Here is a 27,814-nt window from a genome sequence, read left to right on the forward strand (position 1 = left end):
TCACCTTATTTCTCGAGATTGAGCAATATAGTTGAGTAAGTTGTGATTTTGAAAACTAATATTTGGTAAATGAAACAACATTAGAAATATAAATTATGGCAAATAAATGAATGAGATAAAGAACATAAGTATTTGAATTTGTCAATATTCACCAACAATTTTTAGAAGCAAGTGTTTTTAATATTACTTTTTTTATTAGGATTTTATTTTTAATTTTGTTGTTTCAATTTGTCTATTTTGTACAATAAATATTTTTAATGGTCATGAATATTAAAAAAAATATCTTCCATCAATGTATGAATTACACATAATCAACCTATAAACATTCGTTTTTTGTTTGAAAAAAAGAACAAAGTATAATAAAATTGAAAAAACAAATTTAATTTTTTTAAAAATAGTTATACTATGAATATGAATAAGTATCTTAGAATTAGAAATATACATTTAAGTGTACAAATATTTATGTATGTTGTTCTATATTGTTTGTGACCTATTGACCGTTATAGTCATTTGATGGTGTATAATAGATAATTATATTATTGGAAAGTGTTCAGGTATGCCGCTGTGGCAGTGCGGAACGTGATATTCCGCGCTATTCAACCATACATATATAAATTAAAAAAATTGGACGGGCTGGATTGGAGGCATGCGGTCTTTCGTGAAGGAGAGTGTGTAGTATGCATGGTGGGTCCTCAACGGGTTTGGAAAGTTATGGGTTGTGGAAGAAAGCGGTTGGCATGTTTGCCCATAGTAAGTTGATGCTTGGAAGCTGTGCGGGAGTGATATGGCGAAGCTGAGTGGAGCCGATCAGGTTTTGGGCGAGTTGCGTTTTTGGTTGCTTCTCCTCTATGATTGGGCCATATTATATGGTTTGGGCCAGTTCAATTCTATAAAAAAAAAATGCTGGTTTGGACCGTTGCGAATGAGTGTGTTTCAAAAAATTTGTATTGAGTGGGTAACACGTGGTTTCCCTTTTTTGTTTTGTTTTAAATAAGTATGGTTCACGAAAATTGTGAAAACGGTTTTATTTCGTGAAAATATTTTTGCAGAACAAAATTCGTGAAAGTTAAAAGTTAGGTATTATTTAGTACAATTTTGACCTTTCTTAAAATTAGAGTTAAGTTAATATATGTTGTTACCAATTTAAATGTTTTCTTTTGTTTGAAATGTTTAAGTTGATTTTTAAAAAGATTAATTAGTTTGAAATGTTATTTATTGTGGTATAATCTTTTAATTTAAATTAATTTTCTTAAAATTGTGTGACGTTCTTGATCAATTAATTAGAATGACTTATATGAGTACGTGAAGGATAATTTTTTATTTTATGTGAAAAAAAATCATAATAACACCACACAACGGATGAGTGTTTTTAATGTAAATTAAATTTTGTCAGGTATATTTCAAAAGGAAAAATGTGAGTAAATTAAGTCGAAGCAAGTCTTACTTTTGATTGATTTATCTTGTGCATGAAAACGTTATAAAAAAAATTAATGATTTTTCCTGAAAGTGAATTATATGGTATTTGCAGAAATAGGACGAGAAAAAAAGATGGTTTAGTGCGCTTAGTGTCATTCTCGCCGCTGCTATCCGACCAGACTCGACCAAAGGTTGTTGATAGGTGGGATGGACAAGTGAGGCGAGATGGCGATAACATGTGCGACCATCGCGAAAAGTTTTTGTGATGAGTCGGTACAGGGGTTCCTGAATTTCAAGCCTGTCACATGCATCACTAAGCAGTTTTCTCATACTGAAGGTGAGAAGGTGAGCGTTGGAGGATTTTACGGGGGCTAGGTCGTCGGCTACGAAAACAAAGGAGGAGTATTAGGGCTGGCAGCAACGAAATGTGATTTAGAGTATGAATGTAAAGCAGTTTAGGTCTAACAGGAACTTACCTCGCAGGTAGTGAGGAAGGGGGATCTGGTCCTCGCGGCGAAACCGTTCATGCAGGGCTCGAAATGCGACACGCTGTTTTTCACGATAATGGTCCAGGGTAACTGGCTCTGGCGCCAAGCCATTGTTAATGCGGCTTAGACCATGATCATAGTCCCCGTCGCCAAAGAAGAGGATACATGCTTTGTCGGCATTATCAAGAGTTGCAAACTTACACCAAGATGGAACATGGAAGTCATTGATCTGTTCTTGAACCTCTTCGAAGGAAATGTAGATCCCAGGCACCCAACCGGCAAAGACGCAATAATAGTCTGGTGTTGGTTCCATGTGGTCCGTGTGGGTGAATTCTTTTTTGTTTGTGGTTTGTGTGTGGCCTCCACAGCGCTGGCGTCAAAATGGCAATTATATAGGAGTAACTAGAATGAATAAGAAGAATGTGTAGCGTATGCAAGGGTGCAAGGATAAAATTTTTAGATTTTCAAATGGATGTATGATGTAGATAGTATTGATAGAGAATGAAGATCTATTCTACTCTTTCTGACAAAGCATGGACAGTGTGACTAAGATTGGACATGGCTCTGGCGGAAATAGGGTTGACGTTTTTGGCAGTAGAAATTGATGTTGAGTAACATGCAAAGTTAAATCACTTGCTCGTTGATTAAAACAATTTTATTAAAAGGTGTAAAACATTTTAGTTTAAATATGTGCTAGTCATAACAAGTAACAATAATAGATAACAAGTAACAATAATAGAAGTAATAGTAATTATTATAATAATAACAATTAATGTAGGTGATTAATATGAATAATAATAAAATGTATTATAATTATAAAAAAAATTATGTCTATTAAGAATTGAAGTTTGGAAAATTTTGATTCTCCTAAAATGAATTTTAGGTATATTTCAGTCTTTTAATAATGAAATTGGAATATTAATTTCTAATACAGTCAACTAGCTTGATATCTAGAAGATATTTTCGTATTTTTTAAAATTAACTAAAAAATTTTTATTTTTATTTTACCTTTAAAAAGAGTACATTAGTCAATTAAAATGAGTTTTTTAGTTTTGTTAAAATTGAATTCGAATTTTTCGGTTCTAATACGATTAAACAACATAAATTTAATCTATAATGGTATTTCAAATTTTTTTAGATCAACCTTAAAATGTTATTTTATTATTTTCAAAATTAGTTATATGAATATTTTAACTGTGTCGAATGTTAAATTAACAATTTCTAATACGACTAAGCAAATTTTATTCTGAAATGGTATTTTAATTTTTAAGGTAAATGCCTAAAAAAGTTGGTTTGGTATTTTAAAATTTAGCCATATAATGTTTTAACCTTTTTTTAAGATATAAATTATAATACCATAATGGCAGTGGCGGAGTCACGTTCATGGAAAAGAGGGCAATGGCCCCTCTCAAGCTTCCAATTTTTTAGTTTAACTCTCTTTTAATTATTAATTTTTCTCTCTTCTTAACTTATATTTTTTTATGTTCGCCCCTCCCAAAAAAATTTCTAGCTCCGCCCCTAAGAATGACGTTATTCAGAGTACTAGAAAAAGAGTACAACGCTAACAAGAACTTTTTGTGAATTTTATTTTGAGTTGGTCAAAAATATTTTTTCTTAATTTTGTCATTTAAAAGTCAACGAAATTTTAACAGGTATTAATATATTATTAACTTGGAAGACAAGACTTACTTTAATTTTAAACAGGGGAAAAATAAAAAGAAACAAATAGTATCCCTAAAGTTTCATGACTTTTATTTGATTGGTTTATTATTTGCCTGCTACTTAAGTTTCATTGCCAAACCAAAATTCCAGGACATTACAGTTATGATGACAAGGAAAGGGTGCTTCTTAGAACCAACCTCTGTTCCCATTTTTTCTCTTAACAATAGTTCATAAAATTAATAAGCTTATTATTATACTTCGCTAATTACTTGCTTTTGTTGTTTCTCACATGACTTAGGTACCTTAGCTATGTAAGACTTTAACATTCCACGTGAAATAAGTTCTACACTTTTAATTTCTGACTCACACAAGAAGCACCACACGATTGATGCATCTTCAAACCAAGAAATACTGCAATGACTTCATACATCTTTGAAGTCGTTTGGCAAGGTCAGCAAATTGGGCATAGAAACAAAATCTACAACCTTTACCTCAATTTCGAATTGTTGATAATTCTAGCTTGTCATAGTTCTCAACCATCAAAGTATCTAACAGAGAAAAATGTTCAACATCAAGTTTCAGGGATCTAAGACTACTATAACCGGATAATCTTAAAAAATAAATACAAAAACAGATGCCACTGAAGAAGCATCAGCCTACCGGAGATATGACGAGAGATGAACGGCAATCACAGACTCACCTCGCAATGAGATTAAGCAAACCAAATGACTCCAACTCACAACAAAAAAAATTCAAAAACTAGCTAACAAAAATCATGTTCAACATTAAGTAATTAACCAAACTAATTGATTCTTAGTCACAGAATATAATAACGTAGAATATAACATCACAAACGTGATGAACATTGTAAAGAAGACACCATTACCAATAGTAACTAGAATATGAAATCAAAAATTTCAGAACCAATAATCCCAAAAATGTAAACAGCAATACTCTTTCTAGAATACACAATTAAAAAATAATTACAAAATGGGAAAAATGAGAAGACCTACCTCACGTAAGGGAGGGAAGCCCGAACACAAGAGACGGTGACGGGGACACGGTGGCGGTGACAGAGGCACGGTGAACACAGTGAGAGCGCGCTCCAACAGATGAGACGACCTCACGCTCCTGCGACGGTGCCGGACTTCCACACGCGACGGGGCTGCGGGGTTGATGTGGCTACGGTTGTTGACGTGACTGCCGGCGGCAGTGCTGCGTCACCGAGTGCTTAGGGCTTCAATTGTTAATTCCTTTCACTTTCACACAGCATCAGAGTGGAAGTGTGAATGCCCATTATCCAACACAACTCTCCAAACCGAAGCCTTCCTACGCCATTCTATTTTAGCCACGACCTTTTTGCCATTCTAAGCAGGACATTTTTGACATTACACTTGTTTTGCCAGGATTTTTTTCGTCTTTTCAACGTTCACTAGAAGACAAATATCTCCTTGGCTACTTAATCGTACACAGCATACCATATACCTCTATTTTCGATTGGCATACCGGAACACTTTCCTATATTATTATTAATTGCATTTAAAACTTACATTATTTGTTTTCACCGGCAGTTGTAGTATATATACTATTATTTATTTCTCACCGAATGAAGTCATTCATAACATAATAGACAATTATATTGTTTTAATCTATTTTTAATACATAAAAATAGATGAGTAAATTTACTCACGGTTACTTTAATTTTAAAATATATTTTTTCCCTTACTAATATCATATTAGCAACATAGTTTATTTAATAAAATTTTAGAATTAATTATTCAATTTTTGCCAAATCAAATTTTTTACTCAATATACTATTCATTGTTCCTTTTCTAATAACTTAAAAAAAAATGTAATCAATTTTTTTAACTAATTATTAATTATGATTTACTAACACGGCAGAAAACACCTCTTCATATAATTGTGAAGAAAAATATTATGAACAAATTCAAATATTTGTTACAAGAAGAAAAAGTCTATACTATACAAAATTTTAAAATAGAATATGCAAATGATTTGTATAGACCAATTAAAGATATAATAAAATCAAATTTTTTACTCACAATAGTTGTGAAAGAAATTAAAGATCCAGTTTTGAATATTTTCTAACACTATTTTAAATTTGCATTACTTGAGACATTGTCTGACAGAGAGAGTTAAAAAAAATATTAACAGGTAATTTTACTCTATACTATTTCAATTATTCTTATTAAAAAAATAACTTATTAAAAAAATTCTACACATTTTTGTTCTTTTTATTGTAGATGTCATTGAAAAACTGCATGTAATGAAAAAAAGAAAAACGAGTATATGTTAAAGAAAAACCCACAAAAATATAAAGAATGAAATTGATACTTAAAGAGTAAAAAAATATACAAGCAATTTATTTTTTATTTACATACTAATAATTTTAGAAATATCGTGTCGAAAGTCACATTGTGGAGAACCAACATCCAAATTTTTTGTAATATAAATTATTTTAAACAAAATAGCTTTAAATTTAACTTTAGTTTACACATATTTAATTTAATTTTATAAAATATAATAATTTTTAATATTTATTATATACTATTATTAATTTATCATTCCGCGCATCGCGGAATCTCGTTTAATTGTATTTAAAAACTAGTATTACAATTGATAAATTATGAGAATGATAATCACTCTTTTTTATTTTGTTTTTAATTGTATTTAAAAATTAATATTACAGTTCAAAATAATGATGTAAATGAGAAATAAAAGCAAAAGGATTAAAAAATAATTCAGTTAGAAGTAAAAAGATGAGTAGAAATTTAATTAAGTTAGTAATAAATAAATTGTGTCAATTAACCATTTACGTTAATATAGTATAATAATAGAAAGTTAGCTGATGAATAATGTATTAAAAGATTATCTTACATTCCGTTTTAATATATTAAAAATAAATAGATAGATAAAATATATTTTTTATTATTGTTTATAATATCTTTTAATCCAATAAATTAATTAATTTATACAGATTGATTAATTATTTTTTATGTGCTTTATTATTATAGCTCATGAGTTTTTTTAGAATAAATGACCATTTATACTCATTAAAGATGAAATCGTTAACATATATACTCACACTAAATTAAAACTAAACTTGTATCCACGCAAGATGCTCTTTGTGTGACAAAAGTATCCTATCTTTGAAGGGTTGAAGTGCCATGTAGGATACTTTTGTCACACAGAGGACATCTTGCGTGGGTAAAAGTTTAATTTTGATTAATGTAGGTACATATGTCAGTGTTTTTATCTTTTATGGATACAAATGGTCATTTATTTTTTCTATTTTCCTTTCACTCTCATGACATTTATTTTTTTAGCTTACTTTATAATTTTTATATTTTTTTACTCTTTATTTTTTATATAGGATACTATATGTCTTCAAACAATATTAATATTACTTTTTTTATTAACTATAAACATAATTCATCTTTTTTTATATTTTTTTTATGATTATTATATAAAATTACAACTTAATTTTTTTCTTCTCATTTTATGTCATTTATTTTGTTTAGGTGGCTCTATATTTTTTATATAGAATATTATATTATTTCAAATTTTCAATGTTAATGTTATTCTTTTAATAAGTATAAATTGAATAATAAAACAGAATTCATTCTTTTTTTCGTATTTACTCATTCTTATATTTGTTATATAAATCAACATTTATTTTATACATTTAAATTAATAAATGATCTCAAAATTATCATTGTTAGTCTATATATATTGGAAATTCTTTAATAACGTTTCTTTATTATTAAAATGATACTATATATCATCTGTTATTATTTTGATTGTCCTGTCATTTGTTTCTCCGTCCCCTATAAATAGATTATATATATATATCTTGTATCATGTATTTCACGGTAAACACAGAGTTTTCTCACATTTGGTGGTAATAATAATATGGCTAAATTAGGTGGCACAATGCAGTCAGTTTGTTGTTTCTTAATCATAGTGGTGTTGGTGGGGGAAGGAGTGTCAGGAAGTGGAGAAGAAAATAAGGGAATAGGTGGTGGAGCTTCTACCATGTTAAGGGCTTCATCAGGTAATAATAAAGCTGCATTCGTTCTTCTAACGAAGGCACCAATCCCACCATCAGGACCAAGCCATAGAGGCCATCCCCTCCGTCGTCCACACTTAGCAACCCATCTTATTAATTAATTCAGGGATTATTAATAATTAATTCCATATGTATTTATTTTGGTTTACTTATGCATCCACTTTTTATATATAGGTGACCTACCCTGTCTAATTTATTTATATTCCTCTTTTCTATACGCATGTATGTATTAATATATAAAGCATGTACGGCTTTAAAATAATCTTTTATATAAATGATTAAACGAACACACTTTTTTCCCGTTGTTATAAGAGTTCTTTCATTATTTATTTTCAATTAAATGATGTGTAAAATTCTAAAAAATTGAGTCATTCTTATATATTTACAGAATAAATAATTTATTTATTCATGTAAAATTATTAAAAAAAAACTGAAAGCGAAAACGTACTTAAATTCATGAACATAATTAAAAGAGTTTTTTTGTTTAATATTTTTTAACTAAAATTTTTTGTATCTCTAATAAAACTGAATTTTTGTAATTTCATGAGAAATAAAATTTATGTATACCTGTAAAATATAAAATAAATAAATTTTTATTTTAAATTGATAGTTTATACAAATAAAAACTGTCTATGTGAAATACAATAAAAATATCGATAATTAATAAATAACTGGTCTATTAGCTCAATTGGTTAAAGTGTCGTACTAATAACGCAAAGATTACAAATTTAAAACCTGCATTAATATACGAAGATAATAAATATATTCTTTTTCTTGTCATTATAACTTTATAAAAGTTCTTTCATTATTTATTTTCAACTAAATGATATGCAAAATTCTAAAAAATTGAGTCATTTTTAGGTGTTTATAGAATAAATAATTTATTTATCCAGGTAAAATCATTAAGAAAGAAACTGAGAGTAAATATGTACTTAAATTTATGAATATAATTGAAAGAGTTTTATTCTTTAATCTTTTTCAACTAAAATTTTTTATATTTCTTATAGAATTGAATCATAATTCCATGAAAAAAAAAGACTATAGAGATGACATTGATATATTAAAAACTAAAATCTTAAATTATTATTTATATTTGAGTGTGAAATCTATTATATAAGTCATTTAAATTTAAATTAAAAATAAATAATTTTCTAATATTTATACCATAGAATAAATAATTTTGTTATAAATATTCATTAACGATTTATTATTCAATTAATATATCAATACAAGAATCATAATTTGCAAAGAAAATACTTAAACGAACATGATGGAAGAGAGAACTGTAGTATAGACTATGCAAGAGTAGAGTATGCTGCTTTTTCCTTTTTTTTTTTGTTATTCATTTCAAACGACAATACTTCTAGTAGTTTTTTCCTATCATCATCAATCAATGAATTATCGTTTGTATGATAAGCTAACAATCCAAAAACAAATAAATAAATAACAAAATAGCATACTTTAGCCTACCACTCCAGTGATTGTTTATCTTGATCTCATGAGTATTTTATTAATTATTTAATTCCTAGAATTGATTGCTGCGTAGTTAATTATAAAAGATATTAAAACTAATTTAAATCATCGAAAAAATAATAGTATAAATATTTTTGGTCATTTAGGGAGATAAATTAGTAGTATATCATTATTATGTATTAATGTGAAACAAATGTATGTATTCCTAGTTGGTTAGAGCATCGTGCTAATAACGCGAAGGTCGCAGGTTCGAAACCTGTATGGGCCATTTTATTCCTATACTTGCTGAACTATACTAGCATAATATATATATATTCCTTTTCACGACTCCTGCTACGTAAGATAAGGAAAAAAATTGAGGGTTTGGTTGCCTAGTTTATATTAATATTAATATGAACAAATAAACATGTTCCACTTTTGCATGAAAGCAAAGGGAAAGTAAACAATCTATCTACACAATGTACAATTGTAATTGTTTGCTTTGAGCTAATCTATGTTATGTCAGCTTTTTCTTTTTTTGAAGAATGCAGCATTCAAGCCAGAATTGATATGATGCTGCAGAACAAATCTTCTGTGCAAGGAATTGTGAGGCCACCCATTGGATGAACATAACCAAATTCTTCTTCTGCTTTACTCAGCAAGTCTTGAAATGATGGTTGGTTCAAGTATGATATTGGAACTATAAACCTCTTCATCTTTTCTCCTACATACACTGCAAGATACCCCTTTGGAATTCCTCCACCCTTTGAAGCTGCTTGTGTAGCTTTTCTAATACCAGGTAAGCGAAATCCCATTGTTTCTTCTTTGTTAAGAATGATCTCAAGTAACTTGTATGCGAAACAAGCGTTTCAAGTTTGATGCTTTATGTTTTGGGTTTTAGAATGCTAAGATGAGTATTGGTATATATAGATCATAAAATTGCTTCAGCTTGTGTGGAACTGAATGGTTATGAACTGTTTCATGGGGTCTAGTGAAGGACAAAGACTCATGAACCTTCACATGGAGTGTTTTGGAGGTCTTTATGAAGAACTATTAATGATTCAGGAGTAAAAGACCCACATTATGTAAGATTTTCCAACCCAACCACTGCTTGAAAATGGAATCTAGATCTTGAAAATCTTGTGTATAGCTGTTAGGCAAGGTCATGCCAAACCTCTTCTATTATTCAGTTGGTGTTGCTTAGAACTTGATTCACATCCACACAACCTTGTGATCATGTATTCAGTGTCGGCTCGAATCTCGATTCGTAGACACTATTTCGAAGCTATCAATCAAGTCTTGCTTGTTGTTCACAAATTTCATAATTTATTACTCTGCTATTATTTGTTGGCAGATGTATGGCATAAAATTGTCAATCTAATGAAAATTTGTGAGATGTCTAAAGCATGTCTAGTAATAATAGATGAACACATGAACACAATCAACTCTAATTTAGTCCTCTTCATTGCAAAATTGATAGTTTGCAAATTGCAACTATATATACACTATAATTCTTGAGCTCTCAAAGCAGAACAAGTCATTTGCATACCAAATTTAAAGCATCCTAACTATACGTTGGAGACAAAATGAGGAGGTTCATGATTCCGATATCATACTTGAATGAACCTTCATTTCAAGCATTACTAAGTCAGGCAGAAGATGAATATGGATATGATCATCCGGCAGGTGGTCTCACTATTCCATGCAGAGAAGATGAGTTTCTAAACATCACTTCTGGCTTAAATGGGTTATAAGATCATGCTAATGGAGATAGATAGATAGATAGATAGATAGGTAGATAGATAGATTGGTTGAGCCAAATTTTGTACACAAGGCACTTTGGTTTCTTCCTTGATCAAGTCTTTCGGAAATGTAAATTTTTTTTATTTGAATGAGAAAGTTATGATTCATGTCATAATAGCTTGTTGCATCACTTTTAGCCTTTTCCAATTCTACTGTATAATATTATACTTTTTCTATATTATATTATATATAGCATCCCTATTGAATTTCGGTTTTGTGTGTATCACTCTATTAGTGATACACAAACCATTTCCTGCTTTCAAGTTTTGGAGACTAAGGTAGTGAATTAATTTTCTTATGTACTATTTAGCACCAACTAGATTAAATAGAGAGACACTGTAAATAATAATAATAATAATAGCTCTCCTAAGTAGATTAAATGGCAAGACATTGTGTATCAGAAAAAAAATTAATAGAAGAAAAAATAATGCTTAGACATATATAAAAGGAAATTTTTCAAAAGAGTAAACACTTAAATTGGTTTTCAAGAATTTTAGATCGAACACTGATATTCAACAAATTTTTATTACTTTAAAAATTTTCGAGATGAATTCATCCTTCTATTAGGATATTGATTTGTATTTTAAAGATATTTTTTGTTTATCTAACACGTATATTAAAATTTTGTTTTTGAGACTTCTGAGTTCTGAGATAATTCGGTGGGACAAATTTTCAGGTGCATAGCAAATCAAATGGATTTAATAGTTTTTTCAAGTCCATGCAATTTTCCACTTCAAGTCTATATACACATTTTCAACTGTCATTTTCAACTGTTTGTCTGCACACATTAATTTTTCCTTTGACACTTTCATTTTTGGTATTTATGTAAACCAAATTTAGCATTTTTTCCTTCCTATCTTCTTGCTGCGCATCCTATGCATTACATGAATATTATATTGTTTAGATTAATTTTGTATGTCGGTTCTTTTAAAACAATTTTTTTGAAAAAAAAATAATAATAATAATAAAAGAAAAAGAATCACGTGTTGAAATGAATCTTTATCTTCTTGTACATATTACTATTTGCTAGTTTAAGTTTAGAACTGAACCTTCCCATTCTTTTCAGTTCAAAGCCAAAACCTTGGCTTTCAGCACAGCAAGTTTCTAAATTGAGCAAATTCTTACAAAGATGAGCACTTCACAGGGTGCTATTACATGCAAAGGTATAATATTTATCATTATATCAACATTAAGCATGCATGTAGAAATCAATTAATTTTCATGTTACTTTCAAACATGATATTATGCAAAGTTATTTGCTTTTTGCAGCTGCAGTGTGCTGGGGATTAGGAATGACAGTAAAGCTTGAAGAGATTCAAGTTGATCCGCCGAAATCAGGCGAAGTTCGAGTCAAGATGCTTTGTGCTAGCATCTGCCACACTGATGTTTCAGGCATTCAAGGATCTCCATATGTTAATGGTTTCCCTCTAGTACCTGGACATGAAGGAGTTGGGTAAGATAGATTCTATGTCCAAATACTGCATTGTATTGTATCAATGATAGAATTTCATCCATGAACATGATGAATTGGTTTTAAATTTTAATTAATTATTGCAGTGTTGTAGAGACAGTTGGAGATGAAGTGAAAAATCTTAAAGAAGGGGATATGGTGATTCCAACATATATAGGAGAGTGTGGGCATTGCCGGAATTGTGTTTCTGGAAAGACCAACCTTTGCCTGACATATCCTTTCAGAATTACTGGCTTCATGCCAGATAACACTTCTAGAATGTCCTGCAGAGGCAAGAAGTTACAACACACTTGGACTTGTGCCACGTGGTCCGAGTACACGGTTGTCAATGCCAATTACCTTCTCAAGGTTGATCCAGGCATCAATCTAGCCCATGCTAGCTTCATCTCATGTGGGTTTTCAACTGGCTATGGAGCTGCATGGAAGGAAGCCCAAGTTGAAAGTGGATCAAGTGTTGCTGTTTTTGGTCTTGGTGCTGTAGGATTAGGGGTATGCTTCAAATAGATTTGTTTGGAAGTTACTCAATCCGTCCATCAATAACTGTTGGAGTGAGAAAAATTTCTTACATATCCGACAGTTATCGATGGATGGAGGGAGTAGTTTGCTTCTAGTTTTGAGCCTTGATGAGTTTTGATAATGACCTTGTGATGCAGGCTATAAGCGGAGCGAAAATGCTGGGGGCTACTAAGATAATAGGGGTTGACACAAATGAGATGAAGAGAGAAAAAGGGAAAGCTTTTGGAATGACTGATTTTATAAATCCTCAAGATTCTGATAAACCTCCATCAGAATTGGTGAAGGAACTGAGTGATGGATTTGGTGTGGATTTTTCTTTTGAGTGCACTGGAGTTCCATCTTTGATTAGTGAATCCTTAGCAGCCACAAATATGGTTAGTTTCACTTCTGTCATGTAATTCAGCTGTTTGATTTCTTCAAATTATTATATGATCCTTGCTTCTTCTAATGATTGTTTCGGATTATGTAGGGAACCGGTAAAGCAATAACTATTGGCGCGCCAAATGAACCTATTGTGCCTTTCAATCATACAGCAATTCTGGCTGGCAGAACTCTGAAGGGTTCTGTTTTTGGAGGTCTAAAAACCATGTCAGACCTTTCAATTGTAGCTGACAAATGCCAAAAGGAGGTACTTTAAACTTTAAAGACACTTAAGTTCAATAGATACACTACGTTATCGTTTCTGGAATATGCTTAATACATTGATGAAGAAGTCTCACAATTATTTAATGTATTCGGACTATTTATTTACATTTTCACAGGAGTTCCCTCTTCAGGAGCTATTCACCCATGAGGTCCCATTGACAGATATAAGCAAAGCATTTGATCTACTCAAAGAGCCAAATTGTGTCAAAGTTGTCATCAAGATATGATTTTCTGACAATTGATGGATGTAAAATTCAAATTATGCAGCTTCAGATAGTTTTATAGGAGAATATTCTGCTTTAAAAATCACAGAAGTTGCACTCCAACAACTGTTCTGTGTGAATATGAATAAAGAATTGTTTGATGCATGTGTGTGTAAGTTGGCAGTTATTTTACTTCACCATTGTAATGCAAAATCAAACAAATTTGTGATATGCAGTGTAACTTTTTATTCAAGTGCAAATGTTTTAATAAGAAGTAAGGTGTTCAACTCCTACTTTGAAATTTATTCAAACAGGCAAATAATCAAGTTTCAGTGAGTAACTTTGCTTATGTAAGCTCCTAATTGCAGGAACAAGTGAACAATGCTATATGATAAACACAAAATTGAGTAACTGAATTCATTGTCAATTTGTCACTATTCAACAAAAGTAGACATACTCTTTGAGTTTGTCATCTGATTCTCTATACTAATCTATTCTATACAACATGTATATGCTAATCTATGTCAATCTTCTACAGTCTGAGATTTATAGCCCATTCAAGCGAGAAGTGATTCGTTCGAAGACATGTTCACTACAAGGAATAGTGAGACCTCCCATGGGATGATCATATCCAAATTCTTCTTCAGCTTGACTCAACAAGTCTTGGAATGAAGGTTGGTTCAAGTATGATACAGGGATCACAAAACGCTTTTGATTCTCTCCAACATATACTGCAAGATACCCTTTTGGGAGTTCCACAGATTTTGAAGCTGCTTGGCTAGCTGAGAATGATGATGCCCTTCGAATAACAGGTAAACGGAAACCCATTTTTTCTGTATGTATGTAAGAACTAGAGCAAGGAAAAGCTTTCAAGTTTAAGATAAGAATGTGTTGAGTGTTGATGCTTAAGAATGGCAATGAATTGTGTTGTTTCTGAAGACAGGAGGAAATGTATTTATAGATTTTAAGATTCTTTGGAAGATTATTATTTCCAAGATAAAATTATTGTTGAAGTCACTATAGGATTGTGGGGCGTACACACGAGAGATCACATGGTGCTGTCTTAGAAGTGGTTAAGAGTGAATGCCCCCACCTTCTCAAAGAATAGCCAAGACTGAAGCCACTGCAATCAAATGAGATAAGATCAAACTGAAGCCTTATATTTGTTTCATGTCTTAATTGGTATTCCATAATTTTGTAAACATGCTTTAGACATGTCACATTTTCTTCTTCATGTTGAGAAATTGACTAAATGCTAATATATAGCTACCAGCTGTTGAACTAATCTTGGCAATGAAACAGGTACTTGATGGCTATATATCATATATTCATATTGATTTATGGACATGTTTTAAGACATCTCATATGAATCCTTTCAAGTACTGATGTACCCTGTGATCTGTATTCTATTGCAATAAATGCATTCATATCCACTCTGCATCATTATTAGACAATTTCCACTGATTTAGTAGGTTACCCATCAGTATGAAGAGCCAACTTATGTGATATGTCTTAAGCATGTCTGCGACATAAGTAGTAGTCCATTAAATCAGCTTTGTATTTAACCATTTATTAGAGTCTCAGTTGTCTCTTTCAAAAGGTGGCAACATTGTTTGGCAAGAACTCTCAAATCTAAAGTAATCTTTCATAAACACAATGAAGACACTAGCATGTGATCTTCGTTTCGCCCTTGTCTCAAAGTAGGCCTTATCGAATGGCTAATTATTCAAAAACTTATAGATGGTATATCTATATATAGGCGGTTACCCTTGCACTCTAAAGCAACACAAATCAGTAGCAACAACAATTCTTCTTTACACCCTTTGAGATCATTAATTAGTTTGAAGCAAAAGAAAACAATGGGATTTCGCTTACCTGCTATTAGAAGGGCATCATCTGCTGTAACCCAAGCAGCCTCCGTCCCAAAAGGCTATCTTGCAGTCTATGTTGGAGAGAAAATGAAGCGGTTTGTGATTCCTATTTCCTATTTGAGTCAACCTTCATTTCAGGAGTTACTAATCCAAGCAGAAGAAGAATTCGGATATGGTCATCCAATGGGTGGCCTCACTATTCCTTGCAAGGAGAATGCTTTCATGGATCTCACGTCTCACTTGAATGGACTATAGTATAGTCGAAGGAAAACAAGACTGACTTAGATTAATTGAGAGACAAATTTGTACAGCAGCAGGCACTTAGACTTTTTCTTTTTTACTTCCGTTTTATTGGCAGATACTGACTACCATCTCATTGAAATGTCAAGGATGTAATATCAGAAACTTTTCCCCCTAGTTCAATGAATTTAAACACCTTATCCCTAAGGACTTGTATACTCAATTTCTTTGCATATGAACTTCACTTTTGAATGCATCCATGTGAACATGAATGCATCTAAATAATGCTTTACTGCTGGCAAATGAATCTCCTGCTTATGATGAACTGCTTTACTTCTCTAGATAGTAAATGCAGTCACAAATTTTAGTCATTGATTTTAGCCATCTAGAAGATATAAGACTAAATTATTTCTCTAGGTAGTAGTTATTAGGTACTAGCAAAAGAACTATCATTGTTGAAATTGATACAGATCCTTCTCTACATCTTCAGTTTTGCTATTCCAGTGAGCTAGCTAATTTGTTGAAACAAATCCATAACTCTTGATTACTTAAAGCTAATTGAGTGAATCTATAAGTTATTCAACCAATCTCTTCTGATATTTCCTTTGTATTAGTTTCTTCTATGCTAAAGGTTGTTGGATTTTATGTCTCTATAGTCTTCACAGTTTATACTATTACCACATATTCATACTGTACTCTCTCCCAGATCAGAAGCTCACCAACTTTGATTGTTTCACTTGAATTTGACATCCCTCTGAAGCTTGTCTTCTCTAATTTTTTACAATGATGTACACCTTTCTGATATATATAACTGTAACTAGTATATTTGAAACCACTGCATATTGTACTTTTAATTTTTATTTGTATGAAAGAAATAGATTTGCTCATTTGTAGGGCCATGTTTTAATGGATTCCAATTTCATATAATATTAGTTAGATAGTCGTTGAATCTACGTGGATTACAAATTTGCAATTATCTTTTATTGTTCTTTAAAAGTTCTGGGCAATCTGAACATGTTTAATTTTATTATGATGTTGTTGCATATATTAGAGATCATTCATATCAGACAAAAGCAAACAAATTTTGACAATGTCATGCTGTAACTTTCTCATTCAACATTTTTACACTTTCAAATGAATGATACAAGGAAGAGACCAAAATGGACAATGTTTATAATAAAAGAAAGAGCCTTCTGTACAAAATTTGTCTCAGCTAAGCTATGTCAGTTTCTATTAGCACAATTTACTGCCCAACCATTTGAGAAGTGAGGTTTAGGAATTCATCCTCATTGCATGGAATTTTGAGACCACCAGTTGGATGTTCGTATCCAAATTCTTCTTCTGCTTGGTTTAGTAATTCTTGAAATGAAGATTGGTTCAAGTAACAGACAGGAATCACAAACCGCCTCCTCTTATCTCCCACATAGACTGCAAGATAGCCTTTTGGAACATTAGTCCCTTTTGATGCAGAAAGTGATGCCTTTCTAATACCTGGAATGCGGAAAGCCATTGTTCCTGAGGGATTTGTATGAGATAAAAATGTAAGTTCTTGATACTTGAGGAGATGCAACTGATTTGTGTTGGTTGAGAACACAAGAAGAAGTGTATATATAGTTGCCATCCTGAAGAAATTATTCAGATGAAGCAGTAAAATGGGGTCTACATAGTGACAAGGGTTAGCAAGGGATCACATGGTATTGTCTTGGAGGTCTCTTTCATAAGATTAGGACCAAAGAAGTTAAGTGAGAGTACATATCCCACCTTCTGAGGTAATTGCTAAGTGGCTAATATATGATATCCACTTGAAATATAATGAAAATCTACACAAATTCATAGGTGAAGTATGCTTCTTCAAGCATTGTAGTTGTACTTAAGGTACTCCATGAGACATGCTTTAGACATCTCACAAGCTTCTTCAAATTGACATACAACTGATAATGAAATCTGTTGATATGAGGCCAGATGAGAACTAATATGAACCTCAACTCTTCAAGTACACCAGATTATAAACAACACAACCATGAAATTTGCAAAACATTGCAATCTGTTGGCCTACCCTCTACAAGGTGGACCTTGAATAATGTAGTTTAACAAGCTGATACTGTGATACATATGAAAGTCCGCCGAGACAATACCATGTGAACTCTTACATGCCCTTGTCTCCTAACTGGTCCTATCTGATGCCCTTCCTCCACCAACCATTCTAATATCGGTGTGTTTAACATATCCTTTTATCTATATATATGTTCATGGTTGCAGTCATTCACATCCCAAGGCAAAAGAAAAACTCAAAAGATTGCATCTTATTCACAAGTCATATCTAAGACTAATATTTCATCAACACATACATACAACAATGGGTTTTCTTTTGGCTGGTATCAGAAGAAAGACATCATTTACTGCAAACCAAGCAACTTCCAAAGTTGTGGAAGTCCCGAAAGGCTATCTTGCCATGTATGTTGGCGAGAAGATGAAGCGATTTGTGGTTCCCATTTCTTATTTGAATCAACCTTTATTTCAAGAATTACTAAGCCAAGCAGAAGAAGAATTTGGATATGATCATCCAATGGGTGGTCTCACTATTCCATGCAGTGAGGATACTTTCTTGGACCTCACATCTCGCTTAAACTGACTTAGCACAAGTCCTGCCGAAGGAGACTGACAGATTAATTCAGAGTGAAACTTTTCCTTTTCTGTAACAAGAATTGAGAGACAATTTTGTGTAGCAGGAACTATAGTATACGTTTTTTTTGTAGCATAACATCATCTCATTGAGATGGCAAGGATGTAAATATCAGAATTTTTCCTCCCAATTTCAATGAATTTATAGACTTCATCTCAAAAGATTTATAGATTTAAGTGCTTTGCATATGCTCTTCACTCGTGCATTTGTTCCGTTTCTGCTTCTGTTGTATAAAAAAGTTTGCATTAACCTTATGAAATGCTGCAAATTTGCTTCCAAAAGCCCTTTCCAACACACATAAGCACATCACAAGTTGGCCTTGAATCTGTAAATTGCTTCATGACATGAAGGACTGAATCATTAACTGATTTTCAGTCATATGGCTAAGTTAAATATATTGGATCCAAGTTTATATTATTAAATGTTCCCCTCATTATTATTATTATTATTCTTTTGGGTTGTGAGTTCTGAAATTGAGAGCCATCCATCTAAAATTTGCTGCAATTGATCTTATGATGAAATGTTCTATTCCTCTAAATAGTGTCGTTGCCGAAATCCAAATAGATAGATATTTCTATGCAGCAACTTCTGTTTTGCTTTTTCATCCAGCTAACTAAAATTGTTCAAATAAATCAAATGACTCTTGAAGCATGAATTTAAGCAGGCATTAGGTACATCCTTTTTCAATAACAAGGAAGTGCCGCTTCCTTTTCATGTTTGTAACAGATGGAACTTTATTTGGACTCTTCCTCATCTTTTAATATAAGAAATATATTAGTCCTTCACATATTTGCTATAGAGTTTTAACAAATTGTAAAAGAAACTTTATTCTGATATTGCCACATATATTAGAAGTTATTCAGGTTGAACAAAAAGCTGCAATAAGCCAATAACTTTCTCATTCATAGAACATTTTTACACTTTCAAAGGAATGATACAAGGAAGACACCAAAATTGACAATCTTCAAAATAAAGAAAAAGCCTTCTTTGCAAAATTTTGTCTCATCTAATCTATGTCAGTCTCTATTAGCACAATTTACTGTCCACTTAATTCAGAAGTGCGGTTTTGGAACTCATCCTCACTACATGGAATTGTCAAACCACCAGTTGGATGATCATATCCGAATTCCTCTTCGGCCTGGCACAGTAATTCTTGAAATGAAGGCTGATTCAAGTATGATACCGGAATCACAAACCGCTTCATCTTATCTCCTACATAGACTGCAAGATAGCCTTTTGGAACATTAGTTCCCTTGGATGCAGAAAAAGACGTGGCCCGTCTAATACCTGGAATGCGGAAAGCCATCGTTTCTTGTTGCTCAAAAGAAAAAGTAATATATTGTTGTTGAAGGATTTGTATCAGAGAAATATGTGAGCTTTGATACTTGTGGAGATGCAAATGAGTTGTGTTGGTTGAGAACACAAGAACTGGTGTATATATAGATGCTATCCTGAAGAAATAATTCAGATAAAGCTGTAAAATAGGGTCTACATTGTGAAATGATCACAAGTGATCACATGGTATTGTCTTGGAGTTCATACATCATATTCTGACATAATTGCCAAGAAACTACACATATCAAATCAAAGACATCAAAATTAAAGCAATGTAGTTGTACTAAAGATACTGAATTAGACATGCTTTGGACATCTCACATGTTTCTTCAGATTTTGAATTGCTATTGACAATGAAATCAGTAAACCTTGTCCACAACCTGATTTATATCTCTGAAACAAAGTGTTCTGAGGCCAGAAGAGAACCAAAATTGGACACATGATAATGATCTGATATGAACCTCATTTTTAAGTACACCAGATTGTTAACATAACCCTTGGAATTTGCAAAACCATAGGGAACATGATCGAATCAAACTTGCTGTTGTATACATAAATGGACCTTGGATTATCTAAGACAACACCATGTGATCTCTTTTATGACCTTGTCTCCTAATAAGTCCCATGGCTACCATCTCTTACGCTTTCTCCACCAATTGGTCAAGTGGCATTATGTTTATAGCATATCCTTTTATTTATATATATGTTCATGGTTGCAAGCATTTAGCAGCAGCACAAGTCATTGACATCCCATAGGACAAGAAACTCAAAAACTTACATCTTATTTTCATTTCTTAGACTAGTATTTCTTCAACAGATATAAAAATGGGTTTTCGGTTACCTGCTATTGTAAGAAAGGCATCATTTACTTCATCTTCAAAAGCTATGGAAATTCCAAAAGGTTATCTTGCAGTTTATGTTGGAGAGAAAATGAAGCGGTTTGTGATCCCCATATCATACTTGAACCAGCCTTCATTTCAAGACTTGCTAAGTCAAGCTGAGGAAGAATTTGGATATGATCATCCAATGGGTGGCCTCACAATTCCTTGTGAATAAAATATGTTCTTAGATATCACTTCTCGCTTGAGTTGATGCTAGCACCGTCAAGATTAGGCTGACTTAGAAATAGATTACTTCAACACAATTTTTGTAACAATTTCTTACCCTGAGAAAGATTTTCTCCATTTTTTGTTATCCTACTATTCACCTCAATGAGAAATTTATGCACATAAACATTTGTCTGCCATTTTTTCCTTAAATCTAAATGTATTGTTAAGTTCAAAGGCAATAACAAGCACAAAGTGCTGTTCATAAAATCAATTTTCACTATGTTGTACAACAAGTGCAAAAGAACCAGCAGGTAACTTTTATGATGATAGTAAAAGAAAGTTATGATAAAAAAAGGCAGTAAGTAAGTATGAATTTGCATAATATTAGTTTCAATAATGATAACTTGTTTGGTCAATTCAATTATCCAATTATTACTATAGGATGATTAGCAGCTTCAAGGACCAGTCCCTATATTTACCATGTCCCCACTTTGCTTTCATCTGTCTTTGAAATCTCTGTGGACCCTTCCCAGTTTGAACATGGGGATCACTAAAATGTGGCCTCTGAAATGACAATTGGGATTGAAGCTTATCCATATTTTAGAGAAGATAAAAAAAAAATAGAAATATTAATCCAGTTGTATTCCATAATGTGATGGTAACAATGTATATGATAATGAATTATTATGACAATAATCATAATCAATTGGACACCAAAAAAAAAAATCATAATCAATTGTATAATTATCAATCGTGAGAATAATCTTTTTAAATAGATTTATGTGGTATCAATTTCTATTTCTTAAGTATTATGTGTCAAGCTTTTAACAAAACAGGAAATATTATTTTGCAGTGATGATTGAATTGGAAAAACATGGGAACAACAGATTAACTAAATTTGATTCTGAGTTGCGGAGACCATGAACCTCATTTGTTGTAGAAGAATCTAGTAACAAATTGGCTAAAACTGTTTCAACAGAAATGTGTATTTTGTTCCATGATCAACTCTAGGACAAATAAGGAACTATAGTCTCTATCGAAAGCAGATAGTCTCATGATATATATGAACTGAAACTTGAAAATGATACTGATGAATAAATTTGATTTCATTCAGATTTGATCATAAGCTAAATTTGTTTAAACAATATCTTGTCATGAATTTCTCATTTATCAAATGATTGATACAAGGAAGAAATCAAAATATAAAATCTCAAAAAGAAAGTGCCTTCTGTACAAGTTACTCTCAACTAATCTATTCTCCATTAGCATGATTTATAGCCTACTCAACTGAGAAGTGAGGTTTAAGAACTCATCCTCCCTGCATGGAATTGTGAGACCGCCGTTCAGATGATCATAACCGAATTCTTCTTCTGCTTGGTTTAATAATTCTAGAAACAAAGGTTGGTTCAAGTATGATATAGGAATTAAAAACCTCTTCATTTTATCCCCAACATAAACTGCAAGGTATCCTTTTGGGACATCATTGCTCTTTGTTGCTCTTCTAATACCTGGTATGCGGAAAGCCATTGTTTTTTAGGAGAAAGAAATATTTGAGTGATTGGTGTTGCTTCAGAACACAAGAAGTGGTGTATATATAGTTGCTAGGATCTTCTTCAAACCAATTTCCTGAAGAGATAATTTTGAATAAGATAGGGTCTACCAAATTGGCAATCTATTATGCATCACAAAAAATCACATGATATTGTCTTGAAGGTGTTAGGAAGTTCATTGAGAGTGCATACCCCACTTCTTCATATAATGGCCAACATATTAGCCTATTGAAATTAATGAGATCTACATCAAAACAGTGCATACCTTACATAATGCTTCTTTCATGGATTGTACTACAGCTACTCCATTAATTAGTAGACATGCTTTAGACATCTCACATGTTTATTCAAATTGAGATTGCTTCTAAGAATGAAATTGTAAACCTTGACTATGACCTTATTTATTAGCTTTGAAACTATTGGTAGTGAGCCAATATGAACCTCAGCTTTTTCAAGTACACCAGATTATAAGCAGTACAACTGGAATTTGAAACCATGGACAAACATGTTCCAATTACACTTCTTCTTGCATATATATGGTGGGCCTTGTAATATCTACTATGAACTAACATTTAAGTTTCACTTAAGCACCTAACATTTGATTGCAAGTGGCTGCTTTACTAGCCATTCCTTGACAAGGTGGGGTATGCATTCTCAAACAACTGCTTAATCCTTGAGAGAGGCCTCTAGGACAATACCATGTGATCTCTCGTGTAGTGATGCCTATGCATTCCTGTCATTTTCAAAAATCTTTTATCTTAGAAATAGTTTTCCAAAGAATCTTAAAATCTATAAATACACTTGCTCTTGCCTTCAAAAACAGCACAACTCTGGCAATTCTTAAGTGTCAAACACTTAAAAACACATTCTTCTTAAACTTGGGAACTTTTCCTTGCTGTTATTCTTACATACATATTTAAAAAAATGGGTTTCCGTTTACCTGTTATTCGAAGGACATCATCATCCTCAGCTAGCCAAGCAGCTTCTAAATCTGTGGAAGTCCCAAAGGGGCATCTAGCAGTGTATGTAGGAGAGGAACAGAAGCGGTTTGTGATCCCCGTTTCATACTTGAACCGACCTTCAATCCAAGACTTGTTGAGCCAAGCTGAGGAAGAGTTCGGATATGATCATCCTATGGGAGGTCTAACAATTCCTTGCAGTGAAGATGTCTTCCAACAAATCACTTCTCGCTTGAATTGACGATGAATCTCATGCTGTAGGAGGCTGACATAGATTAGTATAGCAATTTTGTAGAATAGGCAACTTGTAATTACACATTTTTCTAAGCAAATGAAAGAAGAATGACCATTACTATGAAAAGTTCAAAGTGTTTCCTCTGTTTTTTTTGTTTAATGACCAGGAAAGAATTCAACTACTCTCGTATTTCATTTTTTTTTCTTTTTTAAACATTTTATCTTCTCTCTACAAACAGAACATCATGCAGTATCTAGTAGTAAGCAGCCTGGTGTAAGAAAAACCATACTTAATTGTTCATTTGTTCTCATAGATTGCACTAATTCAAAGTATATAAAATTATAATATTTTAAATAAAAGAATATGCATGGAAAACTATAGCTAAAGAAATTTCTTACACGGGATGTATGACTCATTTATTTATATATGTCTGTTCTCTTATTTCTTTATTGAAGTTTTAGCCATGCCTTAACATTTTCAAGAAGCATGTTATGTGTTGCATTTAACTGATCTAAGTGCTATTTTCGTTGGCCAACAGAAGTTTTAATTGATAAATTTTATATCTATTAGCCTAATAGGGGATTTAGACTATATGATTTTAGTAAGGTTCAACCACAAAATACTATTCACATGGTTCCTGCTTTTTGTAGAGAATATAGTGATGTACCTTGTGATATATTGAAATGTTTGGCTAGGATGTGGGACCATATTTCATGCCCTCCAAGTGCAGAAGAAGTTGGGATATAGTCACAAAATGTGGTCCTCTCTGGCATCCTATCCCTTTATTTAAGAGGTTATGTGATATGTTTTAAGCATGTCTGCAACATAAGAAGTAATCCATTAAATCAGCTTTGTATTTAACCATTTATTAGCTTCTCATCTGTCTCTTTCTAAAGGTGGCATCAGTGTTTGGCAAGAACTCTCAAATTTCAAGTAACCTTTCATAAATACAAGGAGGACAATACCGTGTGGCCTCTCATTAGACCTTTGAAATGTAGAAATTGATTTCCAGTTATATGCATACTACCTGTTGGTCTTGGATTTATTAACTGCTTTTGAAAGGTAGAAATTGATTTCCAGTTATATGGTTAAATAAAATAAATTGGATTCAAATTTGGATAATTAAATGTTCCCTTCACTTTTTTTTTTCTTTCTTTCTGAATTCTGAATTCAATATTGCTTTTTTTATGGTTTTATAGTATTTTCACTTTCATAAGAAAATTGCTGAAGTTTGTGACGTTCAATCATGGAATGTCTCAAGCTTGTGTTACTTTTTACAATGACATGGAATGCCTCTCTTCCTTTACTTTTAATGTAAGAAAACTGTGAGTTCTAAACAGATTTTCAGTTGTACTTTCAAAAAGCAATTCAAAACTCTAATTTAAATGAAACGAATCATCAACTTCAATCAATTTCTTCAAAACAACGTTGAACTTAATTTTGATTTGCTGCATAAATATATAAGAGATCATTCAGATTGAACAAAAGCCAAAAATAAAAAATATAAAAGAAGTTAACAAATGAGATGCAATAACTTTCTCTCATTCATGTTCATTTTTACACTTTCAAAAGGAATGATACAATGAAGAGACCAAAATGGACAATCTTCAAAACAAAAAGAAAGAGCCTTCTGTACAAAATGTCTCAGCTAATCTATGTCAGTCTCTTTGAGCAAAATTTACTGCCCACTTAATTGACAAGTGAGGTTCAGGAAGGCATCCTCGCTGCAAGGAATTGTGAGACCGCCAGTTGGGTGATCATAACCGAATTCTTCTTCTGATTGGCTTAGTAACTCTCGAAATAAAGGTTGGTTCAAGTAATATACAGGAATCAGAAACCTCCTCATCTTATCTCCCACATAGACTGCAAGATAGCCTTTTGGAACATTAGTCCCTTTTGATGCAGAAAGTGATGCCTTTCTAATACTTGGAATGCGAAAAGCCATTGTTCTTGAAGGATTTGTATGAGAGAAATATGTGAGTTTTGATACTTTAGGAGATGCAACTGATTTGTATTGGTTGAGAACACAAGAAGTAGTGTATATATAGTTTGCTATCCTGAAGAAATAATTTTAATGAAGCTGTAAAATGGGGTCTACAAAGTGAGAAATGATCACAAGATGTCACATGGTATTGTCTTGGAAATTTCTATCAAAGGTTAGGTCTCTATCTATCCACTTGTAGTTGTGGTAAAGCTACTCCATCAAACATGTTTTAGAGTTTAGACATCTCACATGTTTCTTCAGATAGACATTTATAGCTCTGAAAAACTGTTCTGAGGCCAGAACAGAACCAAAAGTTGGCCTCACAAGACAATATGGACCTCAGCTTTTGAAGTACACCAGATTATAAACAAAACTCCGTGGTATTTGCAAACATGGGCAATTAGATTTTCTCTTGCATAAATAAGTTAAAATTTTTTGGCCTGCCCTCTAATGAGGACAATACCATGTGATCTCTTACATGCCTTTGTCTCCTAATATGTCCCATCTGATAGCCTTCCTCCACCAATCATTCAAGTAGCTACATGTTTATAACATATCCTTCCATCTATATAAATATTCATGGTTGGAAGCATTTAGGACCAACACAATTCATTCACATCCTCGAGCAATAAGAAACTCAAAAGCTTGTATCTTATTTACAAGTCATTTCTAAGACTAGTCTTTCATCAACACATACAAACATGGGTTTTCATTTCGCTGGTATCAGAAGAAAGCTATCATTTAATTCAAACCAAGCATCTTCAAAGGCTTTGGAAGTCCCAAAAGGCTATCTTGCTGTCTATGTTGGAGAGAACATGAAGCGGTTCGTGATTCCCATTTCATATTTGAACCAGACTTCATTTCAAGAATTACTAAGCCAAGCAGAAGAAGAATTCGGATATGATCATCCAATGGGTGGTCTCACTATTCCATGCAGTGAGGAAGCCTTCTTGGACCTCACTTCTTGCTTCAACTGACTATATCTAATTCTAAAGAAGACTGACATAGATTAGTTGAGACACAATTTTGTAGTGGAAAGTAGTAGCTATCATCTTAGTGAGATGTCAAGGATGTAAATATATATCAGATTTTTTTTTGCAATTTCAATGAATTTATAAACTTCATCACTAATTACTTATAGATTCAATTTCTTTGGTATATTCTCTTCAATTATGTTTATTCCTTTGTTATATTGCTACTATTGTGGTATTAAAAAATGTCTATTAATTTATAATGGAATGCTGCAGAATTTTACTTTCTAAAACACATAAGCACTCCACCTTGTGAATCAGTGAAATGAAGGAGAGAAGCATATGGTTAAATTTCATAAATTGGATTCAAGTTTGGATTTTGGATAATTCAATGTTTCCTGCATTTCGAGTATGGTCTTTTGTTTTAGATACACTAAGTTATTTTTCTAGAATACTGAGAAAGTAGTGTCATTGATGAAATCCAAATTCTATCATTCCCTATAGCAATTTCTTCCAGCCATCTAACTAAAATTGTTGAAAAATAACTCTTGCTTGGTTAAGCCCTTGATTGAATCCTCATTGAAATTCTCAAAATTCTATCAACATGAGGGCTACATTTTATTAGACAGTCCTCAAAGCTAGTCTCTGACTCTCTTCTTCTATTTTTTTTTAATTTCTTTTTTTTATTTTTAAAACAATGGCATGGAAGTGCTTCTTCTTTCTTTACTTTTATTATAAGAAAACTAAGTCCAGGCCTTAACTGATTTACAATAGTGATTTCAAACCACTGTTAAGAAACTGTAACTTAAATGTTTGAACGAAATGAACCATCGAAGTTGGCAATCATCGAACTTAGATAGCCTAACATATTTTAAGTTTTAAACTGGAACTTAATTCTGATGATGTTGCATAAATAAGAGATAATGCAGATTAAAACAAAGCCAAAAGGTAGTTTTAACAATGAGATGAAATAACTTTCTCATTCATATAGCATTTTTACACTTTCAAAGGAATTATAGAATCTTCAAGGTATAAAGACAAAAGAGCCTTCTGTACAAAATCTCAACTAATCTATGTCAATCTCTATTAGTTTTTTATTGCCCACCCAACTGAGAAGTGAGACTTAAGAACTCATCCTCACTGCATGGAATTGTGAGACCACCGGTTGGATGATCATATCCGAATTCTTCT

General features: G+C 32.2%; 4 protein-coding genes and 1 pseudogene across 8 annotated transcripts; 3 read left to right on the forward strand and 2 right to left on the reverse strand.

The window, feature by feature from the left end:
• Positions 1-9,584: 9,584 nt before the first annotated feature.
• LOC107476603 (auxin-induced protein 15A-like) lies at positions 9,585-10,353 on the reverse strand. Its single transcript, XM_016096442.3, has one exon. The coding sequence runs from the start codon at positions 9,921-9,923 to the stop codon at positions 9,663-9,665; it is 261 nt and encodes an 86-aa protein (XP_015951928.1). The 5' UTR covers positions 9,924-10,353; the 3' UTR covers positions 9,585-9,662.
• LOC107476584 (alcohol dehydrogenase 1) lies at positions 9,825-14,422 on the forward strand. Of its 5 annotated transcripts, none has more exons than XM_016096422.3 (7): positions 9,825-9,907; positions 11,978-12,074; positions 12,181-12,364; positions 12,469-12,871; positions 13,036-13,272; positions 13,368-13,526; positions 13,660-14,020. In XM_016096422.3, exons 2-7 carry the CDS (start codon positions 12,041-12,043, stop codon positions 13,768-13,770), a joined length of 1,128 nt encoding a protein of 375 aa, XP_015951908.1. In that variant the 5' UTR covers positions 9,825-9,907; positions 11,978-12,040; the 3' UTR covers positions 13,771-14,020. The 5 variants fall into 5 exon arrangements, 4 of the variants coding, with proteins under 4 accessions (XP_015951908.1, XP_052114685.1, XP_052114684.1 ...); XM_052258724.1 differs by lacking the exon at positions 9,825-9,907 and adding an exon at positions 14,285-14,416 and having other exon boundaries at positions 11,901-12,074; positions 13,660-13,790; XR_008006805.1 differs by lacking the exon at positions 9,825-9,907 and adding an exon at positions 14,285-14,422 and having other exon boundaries at positions 11,902-12,074; positions 13,660-13,918.
• On the reverse strand, positions 14,112-14,657 carry LOC107476592 (auxin-induced protein 15A-like). The gene has a single exon (XM_016096431.3). The coding sequence runs from the start codon at positions 14,572-14,574 to the stop codon at positions 14,293-14,295; it is 282 nt and encodes a 93-aa protein (XP_015951917.1). The 5' UTR covers positions 14,575-14,657; the 3' UTR covers positions 14,112-14,292.
• On the forward strand, positions 14,525-18,675 carry LOC107476609 (auxin-induced protein X10A-like). The gene is made up of 2 exons (XM_016096448.3): positions 14,525-15,831; positions 18,185-18,675. The coding sequence occupies exons 1-2, from the start codon at positions 15,606-15,608 to the stop codon at positions 18,487-18,489; spliced, it is 531 nt and encodes a 176-aa protein (XP_015951934.1). The 5' UTR covers positions 14,525-15,605; the 3' UTR covers positions 18,490-18,675.
• A 1,942-nt stretch (positions 18,676-20,617) lies between these two features.
• On the forward strand, positions 20,618-23,794 carry LOC107476608 (auxin-induced protein 6B-like; annotated as a pseudogene).
• The last annotated feature ends 4,020 nt before the right edge of the window (positions 23,795-27,814 follow it).

This window comes from Arachis duranensis, chromosome 3 (assembly GCF_000817695.3).
Source record: "Arachis duranensis cultivar V14167 chromosome 3, aradu.V14167.gnm2.J7QH, whole genome shotgun sequence".
Taxonomy (NCBI): Eukaryota; Viridiplantae; Streptophyta; class Magnoliopsida; order Fabales; family Fabaceae; genus Arachis; species Arachis duranensis.